We start from the raw sequence: 17,571 nt of genomic DNA on the forward strand, positions 1-17,571 counted from the left end.
TGTCATCTGCGTGCCATAGCGACTGCTTTAGGCCAGAGAGCTTATTTCCACACAAAGAACAGCTGAACTTCCTGCCTCCACTTCTGTCATGGCAGAGGAGGGGTGTCAGAGTCTCTCAGGCCTGGTCTACACTAGGGGCAAAAAACAATTTGAGGTACGCAACTCCAGCTATGAAAATTGCGTATCTTAAGCTGTGTCTACACGTGCACGCTACTTTGAAGTAGCGGCACTAACTTCGAAATAGCGCCCGTCGCGGCTACACGCGTCAGGCGCTATTTCGAAGTTAACTTCGACGTTAGGCGGCGAGACGTCGAAGTCGCTAACCTCATGAGGGGATCGGAATAGCGCCCTACTTCGACGTTCAACGTCGAAGTAGGGACCGTGTAGACGATCCGCGTCCCGCAACGTCGAAATTGTGGGGTCCTCCATGGCAGCCATCAGCTGGGGGGTTGAGAGACGCTGTCTCTCCAGCCCGTGTGGGGCTCTATGGTCACCGTGTGCAGCAGCCCTTAGCCCAGGGCTTCTGGCTGCTGCTGCTGCAGCGGGGGATTCATGCTGCATGCACAGGGTCTGCAACTCGTTGTCGGCTCTGTGTATCTTGTGCTGTTTAGTGCAAGTGTGTCTGGGAGGGGCCCTTTAAGGGAGCAGCTGGCTGTTGAGTCCGCCCTGTGACCCTGTCTGCAGCTGTGCCTGGCACCCTTATTTCAATGTGTGCTACTGTGGCCTGTAGACGTTCCCTCGCAGCGCCTATTTCGATGTGGTGCTGCGCAACGTCGATGTTGAACATCGACGTTGCCAGCCCTGGAGGACGTGTAGACGTTATTCATCGAAATAGCCTATTTCGATGTCGCCACATCAAAATAGGCTACTTCGATGTAGGCTTCACGTGTAGACGTAGCCTTAAATTGGTTTTTGCCACCGTCTCCACAGCGGGAGGTCGATGGGAGAAACTCTCCCGTTGACTTGTGAGGAGTACCGGGGTTGATGGCGGTGCCCTGATCATTGATTAGCACGGCAACACTTATGCATGCTAAATCAAATCCCAGAAGATGGACCACCAGTGCATCAAGTCTCCGGTAAGTTTAGATGTACCCTCAGCAAGTTCTCTTCTGAAGCTGTAGACTTGCTATTTGTAGCTTTATTTCTCTGAGGAAGTCATCCATGCAGCTGCTCCTGCATCCCTTGCTGGTTTACCAGTGACCTCTCCTTTGACATAGTGACCCCATGAGTCATGTTCTTGTCTTTGCTGTTAATTTCAGGCATGCAATAAATATTTCATTTGTTACAGTTCATGACGTGGTCCTGGCGGAGTAGGTCTGAAAGAAGCTATCTATGCCCAAAATGGCAGTTTCCTGAGGTAGGCAAAGGATTGTTGTTGACTGGAGACAGGCCTTGCCTTTCAGATTATTTTTTTTTCAGTAAGGATTTGAGGCAGCCTAACTACCCTGCTTTACCTAGTTTATGGGTGGATATACACAGTTGCTGGAGCCTGCTTCATTTCATGATACAGGATCTTGGTTTGACTAAAACATGCCCCGCAAGCATTTAAACATCTGAACACTGTTTTCTTCTTGGCTTGGTTCAGGTACTGTTACTGGGAAGATCACAAGGCTGATTCCATCTGCTCTCAGTGTTAATCAAAGCTTAATGGATGTGTAACGTCCTAGGAGGGAGAGGACTTCCCTGGCTAGAGCAGAGGACTGCAAGGGCACATGGTTCTAGTTCCAAATCTGCCCCTAAGTTACTTGGCAAATGCTTCAACTTCTCTCTGCCTCACCTTCCCCATTTTGAAAAGGGGACTGTACGTCCTTATCTCACAGAATTATGACACGGCTAAGCTTGTGTCTAGTCACCACAGTGAGTTAGTGGTGTCAATTCTAGTGTCTGTGGTCGTGTGGTGCACTTACTAGTTTGCTTGGACCCTGCGGGGGCACACTAAAAGTTCCCCCATGCGCACTGGTGTAGCTCTGTTTCACAGAGGGCTACACTGATGCTTAGGGCACTTTCAGTGCTCATCAGTTGGGTCCACGTGATAGTGCGTGATGCTCTAGAATTGACACGCTACCGGGAGCGGCTGTAACGCATCATCTATATGGGCCTTAAAACAGTTTTTCTTTGAAAAATCTAAAGGCATTACTCTGGTGGATTTTTCTTTAACCCAGGACATGGGATAGAAGGGTTCCAGGCTTCTGTTGGTTTATGTTTGTGTTGAAACAAAGTTCTCAGTTGACTTAGTGGGTGTGTGACTTCATTTTTTCCTGCATAGACTCCATCCTAATGCAATGAAATCTTATTATTTGTTCTCCCCCAATATGAAATGAATAGCTCTTTGTACATCCTCCTGAATAAGGGGGGAGGAGACGCTGACTTCTTCTGGGGGTGGGACAGAAGGGGCAAGGCACTGGCAAAGCCGTTCCGTTCCAGCCAGGACCAAGTCACCCAGAGAAGACAATGCACACTGCACTGGCTTCAGTTAAGGTGGAGTGGCCAAACTTCCACTGGGTGGCTGGGATCTCTAAGACACCTCCGTTGCCCAGAGTGAAACATGTCTTAGGCATGCGTTTTGCTTGGCATCTGGTTCTTCACTTCCTGTGTTTTCCTTAATGTTGCCCATGTTACACAGGCCAGGATTTTTAAAAGTAACTAGAGATTTTTGCCTGCCTTGATTTTTGGGTGCTAAACTTGAAACACTTTAAAAGGGTCTGATTTTTTTTCTTTTTCTGAAGGGCATTTCTGATAATCAGGACCCTTTTTAGGATGTTTCAAGACTTAGGGTAACACTAGTCCCGTTGAATACCTAAATTGTCCAAACATTTCAGTGTATTCAGTGCTTGGTACAGTGCTGCTTTCCCTGAGTGAGCTGCCTGAGAAGTGCTGTGCATCTGAGTCATTATTTTGGTCTGTCTCATTTTTTTTTTTTTTTTGGCTCTTAGAGTGGGAAAATTTGTACAGTTAATAAAAATAACCGGAGCAACATTTGGCTCTTTTTCCAAAACTATTATGGTAAAAATCAACACTGATGGCTAAATGTCATACATTAGACAATGAAAAAACCAGGCACACAATGAATGTGCCTTTATATTGAGACCAAACTCACTATCCAGGGATATTAATCAATCTTCTGTAATTACATTTTCCACTTGCAGCTTTTTGGCTCCGTGCTGCATTTAAGTACAAATATTGTCAATGCCTAAGAAGTTTGTAAATTCTATGTCCTGTGAAGTGAGCTACAAGAGGAAGAGTCCCCTTTTGCTTGGTTAGAAAATATCCTTTGGAAATTTGACTTGAGCATAGAAAGTTCAGATCACTTAACCCTCCAGCTCATGGCTTTCTTGTCCTTCTCCAGTTCATGCCTATGTCTTTGGCTCCAGCATCTGAAAAGTCCCACTTTAGGTATCTACCTTTTAGGACACATTTGTAGAAGAGTCTAAGTGACTTGGGAGCACAAATCCCTTTGAAAGCCACTGGGATTTGTGTTCCTAATCATGTAGGTACTGCTAAAGTTGCCCCATCACAATAATGAAGTTTTTCTGGGTGTGTTCACTCGGGACTCAACAGTTCTCAGTGTGTTGGGAAAAAAAAAACAATTTTTCTTTTATTTAGGTTTCTAAATAGGGATTGAGACACTTCAGGAGTGTAAGTTGGAAAATTTTGGTACAAGATTTGTTGGTTTTTTGTTCTCTCACAGGGTTCAGAGAGCTTGGGGTCTGCTAAAACTGCAGTGAAGATTTGATTTATTTTTACCATTGGAAATACTGTTTTTAGTACAGAAAGCTTGAAGCTCATTGCTGCTTCATGCTTTCACTTGTTGCTTCCTTTCTAGAGGAAGCAGTAATATATATGTATAGTGATAGAGCTCATGGAACTATGGGCCCCCTACAAACCCTATGGAAACCAAAGGAAAGTCTCCTATTTGTATCACTTGGCTTGGGATCAGACCTGAGTTACTGCCAAAAGGACATGTGTCTTATGGATATACTGTTTAAAAGGGTGCATGGTGGGGAGAGCCGCATACAGATGGCTCTTCGGGTTTTTGTTTAAAGTTTTAGTGGGGTAGAAATAATCTGAAGCCTGGTGGGATGTTTTTATGTTCATGAAAGAAGCAGTGTGTTCTGCATTTCATGATGGAAAGTAACTATAGAAGGGTGACTGGCTGCATATTTCAACACTTTTATGATGTAGTTGCTTAAGTACTGGTCTCCTTGGAAATGGTTACATACTCTCGGTTGGCTGGCCCTGTGCAGGTTTCACATGTCCTCCTAGTAATTCCACTCAGTGCACTGGCAGCCCTACCGCAATTGGTTTTTCCACTCCGTCCCCCTCCTGTGCGTTCCCTGCCCTGGAAGTCACTCGACTGCTCCACACACACCCATTGCCACCTTTAACTTAGTCAAAGGTTAGTGCCAAAATAAACCTATTAAATATATATGCACTGCTTAAACTTTCCCTGACCTTTCTCTGCTTTGGGGAGTATTTGATGGCTTCCTTCCTTAAACCTTGGGTCTAGCCCTGCTTGTCTGTAGCACAAGTCATATGTTGGAAAGAGAAGCTAGTTTCATTCTGGGAATAATTGGGAAGCACAGAACTTCAAATGCTAGGTCTGTACAAGACTTGCACCTTTCCCAGATGCCTTCTCTATCCAGTGAGCGGTGAGCCAACCCATCATCATAGATTCTAGTTAATAGGAATGTTCATGAAAAACTTACAGTCCTTTGGGTGCACCTTTCCTTTTCTAACTGCCATCCTTTTTTTTGCTACGAGTAACATGCATGTCTCTGGCACTTTCCAATGGAGGATCGCCAAGTGCTTTATGAAGTACAGTGTATTACTCATCTCAACATTCCTGCAAGGTAGGGCAGTATTATTGGCCTCTCCTTGTGAATATGGAAACTGAGGCATGGAGGAGTGAGGCTCACATTTTTGGAAGTGCTTTCTAATTTTGGGTGTCCACTGTGAGATACCTAGGACCTGCTCCTCAGAGTGGGGCGACCACATCCACCTGTCCCAAATACAGGACAGGGAGATATGGGGGGAGGGGTGGCTCCACCAAGCGCCGGGGAGGTGGGAAGGAGGCGGCAGCCAATGGCCCTCTACAGGAGCCCCCGGGAAGCGGCAGCTGCCGGCCCTCCCCTAGAGCCATGGGGAACTGGCGGGGACGTGCCAGCTGCCCACACTTCCCTGCTCCCTCAAGGGTCGGGGAAGTGACTACCACCAACAGCTGTTCCTGTACAGCTGCTGGCAGAAAAGGTCATTGGGGAGGGCCCAAATACAGGACACTTAGTCCCTTTAAAAAATTAGTAGGGGCACCTTTTTGGCATCCCAAATACAGGACCGTCCCCGCTGCATCTGAGCACCATCAACTTCCACTGACATTGGTGGGAGTCAGAAGGTGCTTAATACCTCTCAGGATCTGGCTCTTCGTGGGTGTCACGCACCAAGCAGAAAATGGTGTCCTTTTGGGGAGGAGCTGTCAAAAGAAGGTGGATGAGTTGGTGTGTGAAGTGACAGGAGCAGATGGATGAGTTGGTGAGCATAGTGATAGGTGCAAGGGAAGGAAACAAAACTCCAAATTGTGGTGTTGTTTAAGGCTCTAATGTGCTTGGTCAGATCCTTGCTTTTTGCAAACACAAAAATGAGTGATCTTGAAAATTCACCCAGGCGCCTACCATTCCAGGTAATAGTTTTTTCTCCTTCGCTACCAAAGGCAACACATAAAAAGTTATATATCAGTGTTTTGGTTTTTCTCCCCAAATAAGAATTTGAGCCAGTTTTTCTCTTCTAGGACACTCTGCTTGTTATTAATTGCACAAGGAATCTCCAGTCTGATTTGCCCGGCTCTGTAAAAAAATCTCTATGTTCCTATTTTAGGAAAAGCCATTTTTGAAAGTTTCCATGTGTTTGGCTTAAACACAAGAATAAGGGAAAACACATTAAAAATATATTCAGGTTTTGATTTAAAGGTGGTCTCAATAGTTTGATGAATAGAAGCAGCATCCTTTTGAATGGCCTAATAACCACGTTTTAAATGCAGCCAGTTCTGTCCATGTGCATGCATTTCACAGCTAATGAAACTCTAGCTTAATCCTTCAAACCTCCTTGGAGTTGTTTTGGACTCAGTCCTGCAAACTATGTTGGCTTTTGACCTCCCCAAGAGAAGGAGAAGGGAGTATTGCAAAGTGCCTGCACATCCAATGGTTGCTGTGGTTTAGTGTGGGGATTTCTCTTCCTCCCCAGGATGTGAAGCGTTGCGTGTTGCTGAGAAGTTTTTTTGCCATTTGTCTGAGAGATCAGGTCTGTCAAATCTCTTCTGCGTGGCAGATCTGAAAGTACACTTTGCACAATGCCCAGGAATGTAACGTGCCTGTGCCGGGACAGTGAGGGTCGGAGGGAGAATGAGTGAGGGTGATGTGTTAGGCAAGTGTCTGGCTGGAGTTTGGTCCTACAACCATTGTGTGGCTCTTTAGTAGTGTGATTATGGAAGTCTTGAGTTAGCAGCTATGTCAAAAGTAGAACAATAAATGGCAAAATTGTTTCTTGGACAGAAAGGAAATATCTAACCACTAGAAAGATCACTATACTTAGATTGTTGTTTTCAGAAGTGCCTAAATCACTTATAAAACACTTGTCCATGACAGTCAAGGGAACTTATGCACCCAAATTCTTTAGGTGCATTTGAAAATCCCACCTTTGGACTCTGCTGGACCAAAGGGAGAAGCTGCGAGTTGAGGTCCCTATTTTGGGAATGTTCTGCCCCACCATGCATATTTAGCGTTGACTAGTGCAATTGTCTGGGCTTTGAATTGCACTGTACCTGTATCCTGAGGTCTGCACAGTCCTGGAGCACTGAGGGAAAGTGGTGTAACGTTATAGATTAACAACCAGTAACTGAATTTTGAAAATCCAATCCATGCCTGACCAGTGCCCCACACAGGGGCATATTAACCTGCATGTTAAGACCTTGATTGTACTTTCAAGAGCACAACGGTGCATTCGTGGATGGTTAAGCCACTGTCAGAGGGGAAGCAAAGGGGGCAATTGCATGGGGGTACCTTTTAAATAGAGCTGCTGTAGCAGTGTGGGAAGACTGCTGGGAGCCCTGGAGTTCAGATCTGTGGAGCTGCATGACAGGAGGGAGCCCAGAGGTTGTAACCATGTGAGTGAGTGGGGAGGGGAGAGCTGGAAGAGGAGGGAGCCTAGCTCTGGGGTACAGTCAGCATGACGCAGTGGGACGTGAAGGGCGAGGGGGGTGGAGGAACCGGGCTGGGAAGGGAAAAGAGCAGAGGGGTGGGGGGCAGAGGCGGGCAGGGATGGCTGGGAGAAAGGAGCTGAGTGGAGTGGAGGGGTAGATGACCAATGGGGGGCAAAGGTGGACTGAGGGGAGAGAGAGGGAAGGGGCCAAGCTGGCAACAGGACTGCTGGGGGTAGGAGGGAAGAGCTGTGATGGGAGTGGCAGAGATTGAAAGGAGGGTGAGAGGGGCACCTCCAGGTAGGTGGGGATCGGGGTTGCGACCAGCCAGGGGGAGCCTCTGATTGAGAGGTTTTCCAGGTTTTCCTGATGGTGGGGGGCTGTCTGAGGGAGGGAGACGGGGGCCCACTGATTGTGCTGCCCTGGGGCCCGGAATTCCTGTCAGCAGACCTGTGGGTGCTGTGGACCTGGAGTGCTTCAGGAGAGGGTTGAGAGGGTATGTCATGAAGGAAGGATGCCTCCTGGAGATTCAAAGGGTGGGAGCAGAGAGGGTGGAGCAGCTGCCTGCCTCCCTGGGCAATGCAAACAGAGCAGTCATTACAGCCTGGCCCTTACGCAGAAGGAGCAAGGGAGACTCCTGGCACTGCACCTCACCCCAGGCTGCCTGTTGTTGTATGGGCCAGTCCGCACGTGGGCATGAATGAGCGCTCTCCGGGTAGCTAGGAGGATTCTCTGTTGAAGAATGTGCCCTCACTGCAGAGTGAACGTGGGGGATTTCAGGGTCAGCCTTATGATTTCTGCTGCCCTACAGAGCCTGTTCACTGCGACCCTTCCTGCCCTGCAGGTGGGAGTAAGGCAGCTGCTCTGCAGGGAGGCAGGGGCTGTGCTCATGGCTGCGGGAGTAGAGCTCCGAGGGCCAGGGCAGGGCAGGGCAGGGCATGGGGGCTGGCTGCGGAGCAGGTAGCTGAAGCGGAGCCGGGAGCCGGGAGGCAGAGCAGGCAGAAGGGAGGAGCAGCGTGGCTGACTGGCAGGGATCCCTGTAATCTTTTCCATCGAAGTGCAATTTTTTCCCATCCAGATGTGGCACAAATTTTGTTGTGTGCACCAAGGTGTGTGTAAATGTGCTCCACCAGTAGAAACAAAAATCCTACCTCTGGATGCTCTGCTAATGACTTTGGTAGCATTCCTTAATCTAACTGCTGGTGCTGCCCACCGAACCAGACTCCTGCTCTTACTACTAGGCCAGATTGCCCATGTGGTGGTTCATAACAGTTAGTGATAAGTAAGGCTTTGATTTTAGCAGGGACATTTCTAGTAAGTTTCATAGCAGAGGTGCAGGAACCAAAGAATTGGTCATGGAAAGGTCATCAAATAATGTAATGTCCACTACATTGATGTCCACACCAGGTGAGATCTGGAATGGTTTGCCAGGGGCCTGAAGAGCAGACGTGAGCTACACTCACTCCACAATGGTGGCTCCTTCCACTCGGGGCTGCACAGGGCTCCCCGTTGTAACTTGGCGCACAGGATCGCAACCCCACTTGGACTGGGGGCTTAATTAAATGAGCTTTTACATCCCCTGGAAAGGTTTCATGCATGATGCTCAGATTCAGACTATCTCTGACCACTGTGACCTCTGTGACAAAGTTGTAGCCCTCGGATAACTCCGAGTAGGAGCCCAGATTACCTGTGAAGTGAAAATCTACCCTGTGTTTGGTGGAGTGGGATATGTGTGTGTGTGCTGCTTATCAAGCCTCACTCTCACAGGCAGAGACCTCACCTCGTGTGTTACACCTCAGAATGGCCTTTCATGACCAGTATTTAATGAAGATGCCATACGTTATGATTAGTGCTCTCACTATCGCACTGTGCTGTTTGAGTCAGTAGGGCAATTCCATGCTGGTGAGGAAACAAGGTGAGATGTAATGTGTTTGGAGGAATTTGGCAAGCTGCCTTTTGGCTATAAAAGCAGCTGAAATACTTATGCTTGGAGCAGTGAAGAGAGGCTGTGGTGGAGAGGTCACTCATGCATATCCTCCCACTCCTATGCCTTTTGAAGTAACCTTATTTGGAAAAAATATTGGAAAATGGCACCCAAAGGGGAATTTTATCCTTGGTCAGGAGTAGGAAGACAGGCCTGCAGTATGCTTTTATCAGAGGGGTAGCCGTGTTAGTCTGTATCCGCAAAGAAGTCCTGTGGCACCTTATAGACTAACAGATTTATTGGAGCATAAGCTTTCGTGGGCAAAGACCCACTTCGTTGGATGCATGTCTTCTGGTGCGTGGGTCTTTGCCCACAAAAGCTTATGCTCCAATAAATCTGTTAGTCTATAAGGTGCCACAGGACTTCTTGTTTTTGTGGATACAGACTACCATGGCTACCCCTCTGATACTTCTAGTAAGTGATAACAGAGACTCCTCTGTCACGTGGAAGTGGGGCTGGGACAGTACAGAGTCTGAGAAATCCTTGGCTCAGCACAGGAGACTGATGAATCTCTCCTCTTTTGTTTCCACCCAGGAAAAGATTGGCTGGAGGAAAGAGGCCTCTCACTTGCTGGTCTTTACCACGGACGATGTGCCACACATAGCTCTGGACGGGAAGCTGGGTGGACTGGTCCAGCCACATGATGGCCAGTGTCACCTGAACGAGGCGAACGAATACACTGCGTCAAACCAGATGGTGAGAATCAACCCCGGTGTCTTCTGTGTGCTGGGTTTCTTTTTAATTGGTCCCTTCAGAACCTTTGAGTGTCACCGACTTCCTTGCATTTATTTGGTTTCAAAATACTCCTGTTTAAAGAACTGTTCTCACAGGTTGTATGACTCTGACAGATGTCAGCATCTTTCCCTCTGTACCATTGGTGAGGTTTATTTGAGCTGGCAGTCCACAGGCAAAAGACTACCCTCTTTTTTCCTCTGGCACCCCAACATGGCTAAACAGGCTTTCAAGCCTGCAGGACCTTCTGGGTTAGTTGCGTATGGGAAAGGTTCATCTGACACCCCAAATCCTGGCAAGATTCACCCACTGAGCATAAAGAAATATAAATGTCATACTCCTTGGACTTGTCTACGCTACCACCTTCCTTCGAAGGAAGGATGGTAGTTAGGGTGTTGGGAGTTTACTAATGAAGTGCTGCCATGCACAGGCAGCACTTCATTAAGCAAATTGCTGCCCCTGTGGCAACTCCAAAGTTTAAAACTTCGGAGTTGCCGTGGGGGGAAGCAGGGAATTTGCTTAATGAAGTGCTGCGTATGCACCACAGCACGTCATTAGTAAACTCCCAACACCCTAATTACCATCCTTCCTTTGAAGGAAGGTGGTAGTGTAGGCAAGCCCCTTGTCTAATATATATGCAGTAGACTGTCATCTCTTCAGTGTGCGGACAGTGTGTGTAGTACAGGTCGAATCTCTGTAATCTAGAACAATCTTGTCTGGCAACATCCTTAATATGGCATGGTTTTAGTTAGCTGGACAACCACTTACCCTGGGGGTGGTCAAGTTTTCTGTGAGCCCAGGAAGTTTGTTTACAGCCTCCAGCCCTGGCTCTGAGTGGTCTGTGCTATTATTTAACTGTAATTTACCTCTAAGTGTCTTCTAAGAGCCCAGTAAGCAGTGGAACGGTTGGTAATGATGCCAGACAATACTGACCTCCTGTGATCTGGCAGATTCTCTTGTTCAGCACGGGTCAGGTCCCCAGGGTGCCAGATTAGATAGGTTTAACTTGTATCTAGCGCAATAGGGCCTTGTTCCTGATTGGGCCTCTAGGTCTGATAGTTATATAACTGTAAACTAACCTCTTTGGAAATTACAAGTGAGGCAGCAGAGAACACTGCAGGTTACTTCCTGGGTGAATGAGCCCCTTGTCTGCTGTGTAATTATCAAGTCATTCTGCATATCTACACACCATTCTGCTGCTTGCAAACACTAATTATTGTTATGTTCCTGAATGGACATCGAAGGTCCTCCCCTGCTGTCCCAATTATGGCAGGCTTTCCTGGCTGCCTGCCTCATGACAATAGGCTAGAGTCCTCACAGCAAGCTAAGGTTTTTTTTGTTGTTGTTGTTGTTGTTGTTTGTTTTTATTTTTACTGGTAACAAACAAAAGTACATTCACAGGGGTCACTCTGACTTTCTGTGTATCGATGAGGAGCTATATTGTGAAAATGGCAAAGGAAGACTCCTGGACTTCCAGGCTTTTCATCTCCATGGCTTCAAATTATTTCGTCAATTAGTAAAAAGATGGTTGTTGGTTTGTTCTGGCTACCAACACTGCAGACTCAGCCTTGAGCTGAAATTCCAGCCAATATCTTTTTGTCTTCATTTATCAACACAATGCAGATCCTGTGAATGGTTGTCTGATGCTATGCAGGGTGGGATAGAATCCATCTCCTTCCCCCACGTCACTGTGGGCTTTACAGTGCTAAAATGTAAACTCTTCTGTTAATCAGAATATGTTGTTGTCATTCCTCTAAGACAGGGGTGGGCAACCAAAAAGGTAAGAAGAGTCATTTCTTTCAAATTTGATAAAAACTCAATAATTCCAGAACCACGATGCTTGTGAATACGAGATGGTCCTGAATACATAAGGTCAAACCATGCTTTTTGTAACCTCTATTTTAAGAACAGTGCGCACACACGATTTATAATGTGATACATGTTTACTGCAGGACTTTCACAAACATTTTACATATTCCATATCCTTACACTTTACGTGTCTGTATTTGTACCACTGTCTTCCTGCCTTTCATTCCCTAACCTACTTTAATTAGCCCAATTTTACTTCATGTTTACTTTCAATTTTCTTTCTGAAAATGCATGTTGCCCTTCAGCAGGAATGCCTCAAGCTTCCTTTTCCTTTTCAAAATCAAGACGTTTTTAGCAACACAGTCAAAACACAGGTACAGTATCATATCCCACAATACACTGCACATATTAAAGGGGGAGTTATCCAGTATTTCAGTATCACATATCATTTGCTATTTATATGAGTTGTTCATTGTTGGGATTTTAGACATTCACCATTTATTGAAAATAATCAGGAGGGCTTTTTTTGTTTTGTTTTTTTCACTTTGCAATTATAACATTGGGAGCTACAAAGAAGTCTTTAAAGAGCTGCAGGTTGCAGACTCCTGCTCTAAGACAACATTTCTCAAACCGGGGGTCCAGGTTATTACATTGGGGGTCATGAGCTCTCAGCCCCCACCCCTAACCCCACTTTGCATTTATAATGGTGCTACTTGTGTTTAAAAGTGTTTTTAATGTCTGGGGGGTGGGTCTCATTCAAAGACGTGCTGTGTGGAAGTCCCTCTTGAGAACCACTGCTCTAAAACTCAAAGAGCAGACAATGGATATTACCCCTTTCAGGAAAAAATGTCAGATCTGTCTCTACACAGTAGATTTCCTGGGACAACAACCCTAAGTAATGGCCTTTATCTCACTTGCTTGAGGACAGCAGCTAATTTAAATCTATGCATTCACTGATGGCCAAGTGAAGAGTAGGGGAGTTCAGTGTTTCAGAGGTATTTTGCTGTAGCTAATTTTGCTGGCACTTGACGGTGATGGGTGTGTAAGAAATCCAAATCCAGAGAGAAGATGTCACTTTTCTGGCTATAACTACACAACAGGACTCTGCCATAACTATGAAACATGCTGTATTTCCATATGGAATTTTGCTACTCTCTGAATTGCTAAATTGCTCTCTGTTTTTGTGTCACAAATGAGTCTTTCTGATCTGTTATACTAGGATTATCCTTCCCTGGCACTTCTTGGGGAGAAACTGGCTGAAAACAACATCCACCTCATTTTTGCTGTGACAAAAGCTCATTATTTGCTTTACAAGGTGAGTGCTGTTGAGCCACCCAGCAGGCAGATGTTTTTTATGTGATCAAGAATCTACTGGGGGAAGGGAGGAGAAAAGAGACGTAAGTGTCACTTGGAATAGTCTTCCTTCCTACATCTGGGAGGACAGGAAGAACAACTGTGAATCAAACATGTGTGAGTGAGGTTGTGTGCGCACTGCCACTTCCTGAACAAGTAAAGTTTTAGTGCTGAGGTGTGAAAAACACACTCCTGAGCAACAAAAGTTTCAGTGCTGGAAGGCTCCAGTAGAGACAGCACTTACCTGCTGGGAGCGACGTTCCCTCTAGTTTTTAGTATCCATATGTGAAATAAATTTTGTTGTGTTCACTGAGGCATGTGTGATATGCACCAGCAGAAGCACATACTGTGGGCACTATGCTAATCAGCTGGACGGCACACAGCTCTCTCCTGGATGGCTGGCCCAAGTGCTCAGCTTACAGGCAATAAACCCACCAGCCCTCCTTTGGGTTATAATTCTTAAACACCAGAAGACTCTCCCTCTGCAATAAAAAGTGACTGCACTGCTCAGGCTGCAGCATTGCCAGGGCTGTGCTGTAACGTGGGCAGTGTAAACATACCCTGAGAAAGAGCCCCTGACATCCTGTGCTGCAACACATGTAAATTCTAGCACAACCTGAATTCGCCCAACTGTGTGTTTACCATTTTCCAGCATTGTTGTTTCAGTGAAAAGTGTGCAGGCTTCTTACAGTAAGCAGGTAAATGTTTACAATCATGTGGATACTTAAAATAGACTCTGGCCTGATCTTGTGTGTAGGAAAGTTGCCAGCTATCTGAGAGAGCAGACACCTGTTCAACCCCGCTGCTATTACTTAATCCCATTATCTAAGAACATGCTGGATTTCTGCCCAGCTGTTTTTCCTCACTAAATCCAGGGCTTTGAAGCAAAAGATATTTCTTCTGAGGGATTGCAGTTAGTGTTTAGGCTAAAACACCTGTACATTTTCTACCCTCGGTCTCAAGTATTTCTACAAACACACACACACTGGATTTGGGTCCTGCTGTCTCTGCTACTTTTCTGTCTGTCTCTCTTAGAAAACCATGCTGTCCATCATAAAGAATGAAGTGGGGTGGGAAAATGGTTGCATGGAAAGTATACACCTAAATGTTTGCATGCAGGTTTTTGTTAAAAAGAACACCCTTATCCCAGAAATTCATCATTTGCACTAAAGGAAGATAAATGTTGATGATTTCATCTTCATGCTAGCAACCCGCAGAGAGCTAAATGGCTCATTATCTCATTCTCCACACCCTTTTCAGAGAAAGTTAGCATTTTGACCAGAGTGCTCTCTGATGGAAGCCAAGGCTTACTTTCCATATTGGAGGAATTTGTGCCAGACCCTGCTCTCCTTTACAACCGTGCAAATCCATCAGATCTTGTTCCATCTAATAAGTGTGGGTTTTGCTGTGTTGAGAGTGGGATCATTATTTAGCCAATTTCAAAATATCCAACAGTGCATCTACATGCAAAAAGCGTTCCTTTGAAAGTAAATCAAAAGAATGCAGTGCTCCTTTTGAAATTACTCTTCCCTTCCCATTTCAGGAAGAGCGCCCCTTTGAAAGCTTTTTTCAAAAGAAAACGTGTGTAGATGCTCCACAGGCCCTTTTTTTTTTTCGAAAGAGCAGTCCTCGTGGGGCCTGATTTTTGATTCCCCAGTCCATTCTTTCAAAAGAGCAGCAATTGTGTGGACACTCTCTTTCGAAAGAGCAGACAGCTCTTTTTATCTGCTTTTTTGTGCGTGGATGCACTCATTCGAAAGAAGTTCTTTTGGAAGAGATCTTCTAGAAGAAGTGCTTTCAAAAGATCTCCGTAGTGTAGACATAGCCATTCCTTTCCTGTAGACGTGTTCCTATTTCCTTTATCAGGCTGCAGATTAAAATTACACTGCATCATCAACCCTAACTAATAAAGTCCATGCAAAACTGTGTCTTCCGTCCCATGTAAGCAACAAATGAGATCAGTGGCTGTGCAGGTGGAGCTGAGAGGACAATTTAACTCTATTTTGTATTTCATCGTCTGAATCTTTCTGTTTTTCTTTTTAAGAATTTTACAGCACTAATTCCTGGAACAACAGTGGAAATTTTACTTCAAGACTCAAACAATATTATCCAGCTGATAGTCAAGGCATACAATGTAAGTTTCTCTTTTACTTTTGTCCTTCAGCTGATGTGTAATAAAATGAGTTCAGTTCAGCTGTGCTTATTCCTCCCTTGGGGTCTCCACCCATATTTGTTTTTTTCTGAACCCGGTGTTCGGAGGATCAGTCTGTTACTGGAGCTGCTGCCTCCCACCCTGCAGAGATTGTGGTGTTTGTGTCAGGCTCAGGAATAGGGTTGTTTGTTCTGGTTTCATGCCCTGTCTGGCTATCTTAGATACTACAGTAAAGGGTGTTATATAAGTATCTGATCTGTTTACAGTTTTGAATGTATTTACCTTATTTAACACCCCAGTGAGACAGGGAAACACTCTTATCCATTATACAGATAGTCGTACTGTGCATCAGTTCTCCATGGGCTTGTTTACACTAACATGGCAAGCTGGACTGTCTCTCCAGCCTGGCATGCATTCACTGCCTGTAGTGACCCTGCTGATATGCATTAACTTTTTGTGAATGCACTTTGATCAATTCTAGTGTTCTTTGAAACAAGACTAATCAAGGCACATTAATGAACTGTCAGTGTGTCAGCAGGTTGCATACGGACAGCTTGTGCACAATGGCAGGCTAGTACAGGGTAGAGTCACAGCCCAGTTTGTTGTGAAATAAATAGTCATGTGGATGAGCCCTAAGTGACTTGCCTAATCTCGTACAGGAAGCCAGTAGCAGAGCAGGAAATTAAACGTGGGTCTCCCAAGTCCCAGGCTAGCACCGTAAATAAAATACATAAATAAATGAAATTAAGACCTGGTGGTATGTATTAAAAGTTATGGATATATGCTGGAATGATGACTAAACTGATTTAAGCCATACATAGTAAGGGGAGGAAAGTTGTCAAGATAATTCATGAGGAGATAGCATTGCATCTACAAGGTTGACTGATCTATGAAGTGGGGGGAGAGGTGAACCTCAAATGACAAGCAGTTGAATCACCTGCTTTTAGACAATATTTCTGTATTATAACAGTATGACAAATGATATGGTTTATGAAAGCCTGTGACACGCTGGCGATAAATGTCACTGTGAATTGTGTGTATTAACACGCAAAAAGAATTCTGGGTACTTGATATTAGGCTTGGCAGTCTGTGTCCAAACAAAGGGAGAAAGGACTGGAGGAAATATTACACCTGTCTCCTATGTAAATTAAACATCCTAGAATGAAAACTATGAAAAGCCCCACTGGCATATGGAGCTTAGGGAGAAGCCAACAGGAAGGGGAAAAACAACTTGAGGTCATCCTGTCTATTGAAACAAGGTTATTGAATTTCAGAAGATATGAGCAGAGACAGGAAGCTATTTTGACATCTATCACTAGACATACCCAGAGGAATAGAGCTCTTGAAAGCTGAGAAAGATAGGTCCTTCGGGACCAAGAGGCAGTTGGCATATCTGGGAAGTGAATATAGGTGAGAAACCTGCTTATGCAAAGTTCTTTCATGTAGAAAGACCAGGGTCACCTTGAACTTTTGTGGAAGGTCCTACTGAGGAAAAGTCAGCTTCCCGTGGCTGGGAAGAGGAAAACTTAGTGAGATTTCTCTCAATCCTTTCTCCATCTTTTCTTATTTTCCATTTTACTTACTTATGGCTTAAGCCGCAACTGGATTCCCTCCACCTCTTAGTCCACTCTTCCTCCCCTCAGTTTGGTGTCTGACATGAAATAGGTGAAATAGAACTTCACTGACTCTTCTACAGCCATATCAGCTAGGTAGAGTGGCTGATTTGAAAAGAAAAAAAAAGAAAACAAAGCATGCCTTTGTCAGTAAATTTAAGATACATCTCTGCGAAAATCCACAGTGCTAGGTTCTAGCCTTGTTTGTGTCATATGGAGATCAATAGGAATTATACACATGATAGAGTATGACCCAAAGGGAGAAATAACAAGGTGCTATTTTTAGAGTTGCTTTCCGAAAAATAGTGGTATCTCAAACAAGCTTCTGCTCTTAACCCTGCTGGTTTTCACTGGGTAATCTCCTAGAAACCTTTGACTACAATAGCTGTCCTTGCGTCCTCTTTTTGTATGTTTTATCCTCATTTATAGAGAAATGTCTTGTTCTTTGATTGCCCATTTGCTATTTTGAATGGGTTTTTTTTTTTTACCTGACTGAACAGCCTATCAGACTTCTGAACACTCCCTTTATGTTACATCAAGGTTCTCTTTTGTCCCTGAAAAGCAGCACAACAATTTTAACCTTTGCCTGTAGTAAACATGTTTAATAAGTACTTCCTCTCTGTCGACTGCACAGTGGATAAGAATCATTAAAAGCGCCTATTCAAAGATTATCCGCCATATACAATTGGGGCAGGAACTGAAGCACAGAGAGATTAAGTGATTTTCTCCAAGTGCACACAGC

General features: G+C 45.1%; 1 protein-coding gene across 2 annotated transcripts in view; it reads left to right on the plus strand.

The window, feature by feature from the left end:
* Positions 1-17,571, plus strand: part of ITGB5 (integrin subunit beta 5) — a 123,130-nt gene that overhangs the window by 39,002 nt on the left and 66,557 nt on the right. For both annotated transcript variants that reach the window (XM_075000931.1, XM_075000932.1), the window contains 3 exons: positions 9,705-9,866; positions 12,931-13,026; positions 15,109-15,198. In XM_075000931.1, the coding sequence (XP_074857032.1) occupies positions 9,705-9,866; positions 12,931-13,026; positions 15,109-15,198 (348 nt within the window). The remainder of the gene's footprint in view (positions 1-9,704; positions 9,867-12,930; positions 13,027-15,108; positions 15,199-17,571) is intronic.

This window comes from Carettochelys insculpta, chromosome 8 (genome assembly GCF_033958435.1).
Source record: "Carettochelys insculpta isolate YL-2023 chromosome 8, ASM3395843v1, whole genome shotgun sequence".
Lineage (NCBI taxonomy): Eukaryota > Metazoa > Chordata > Testudines > Carettochelyidae > Carettochelys > Carettochelys insculpta.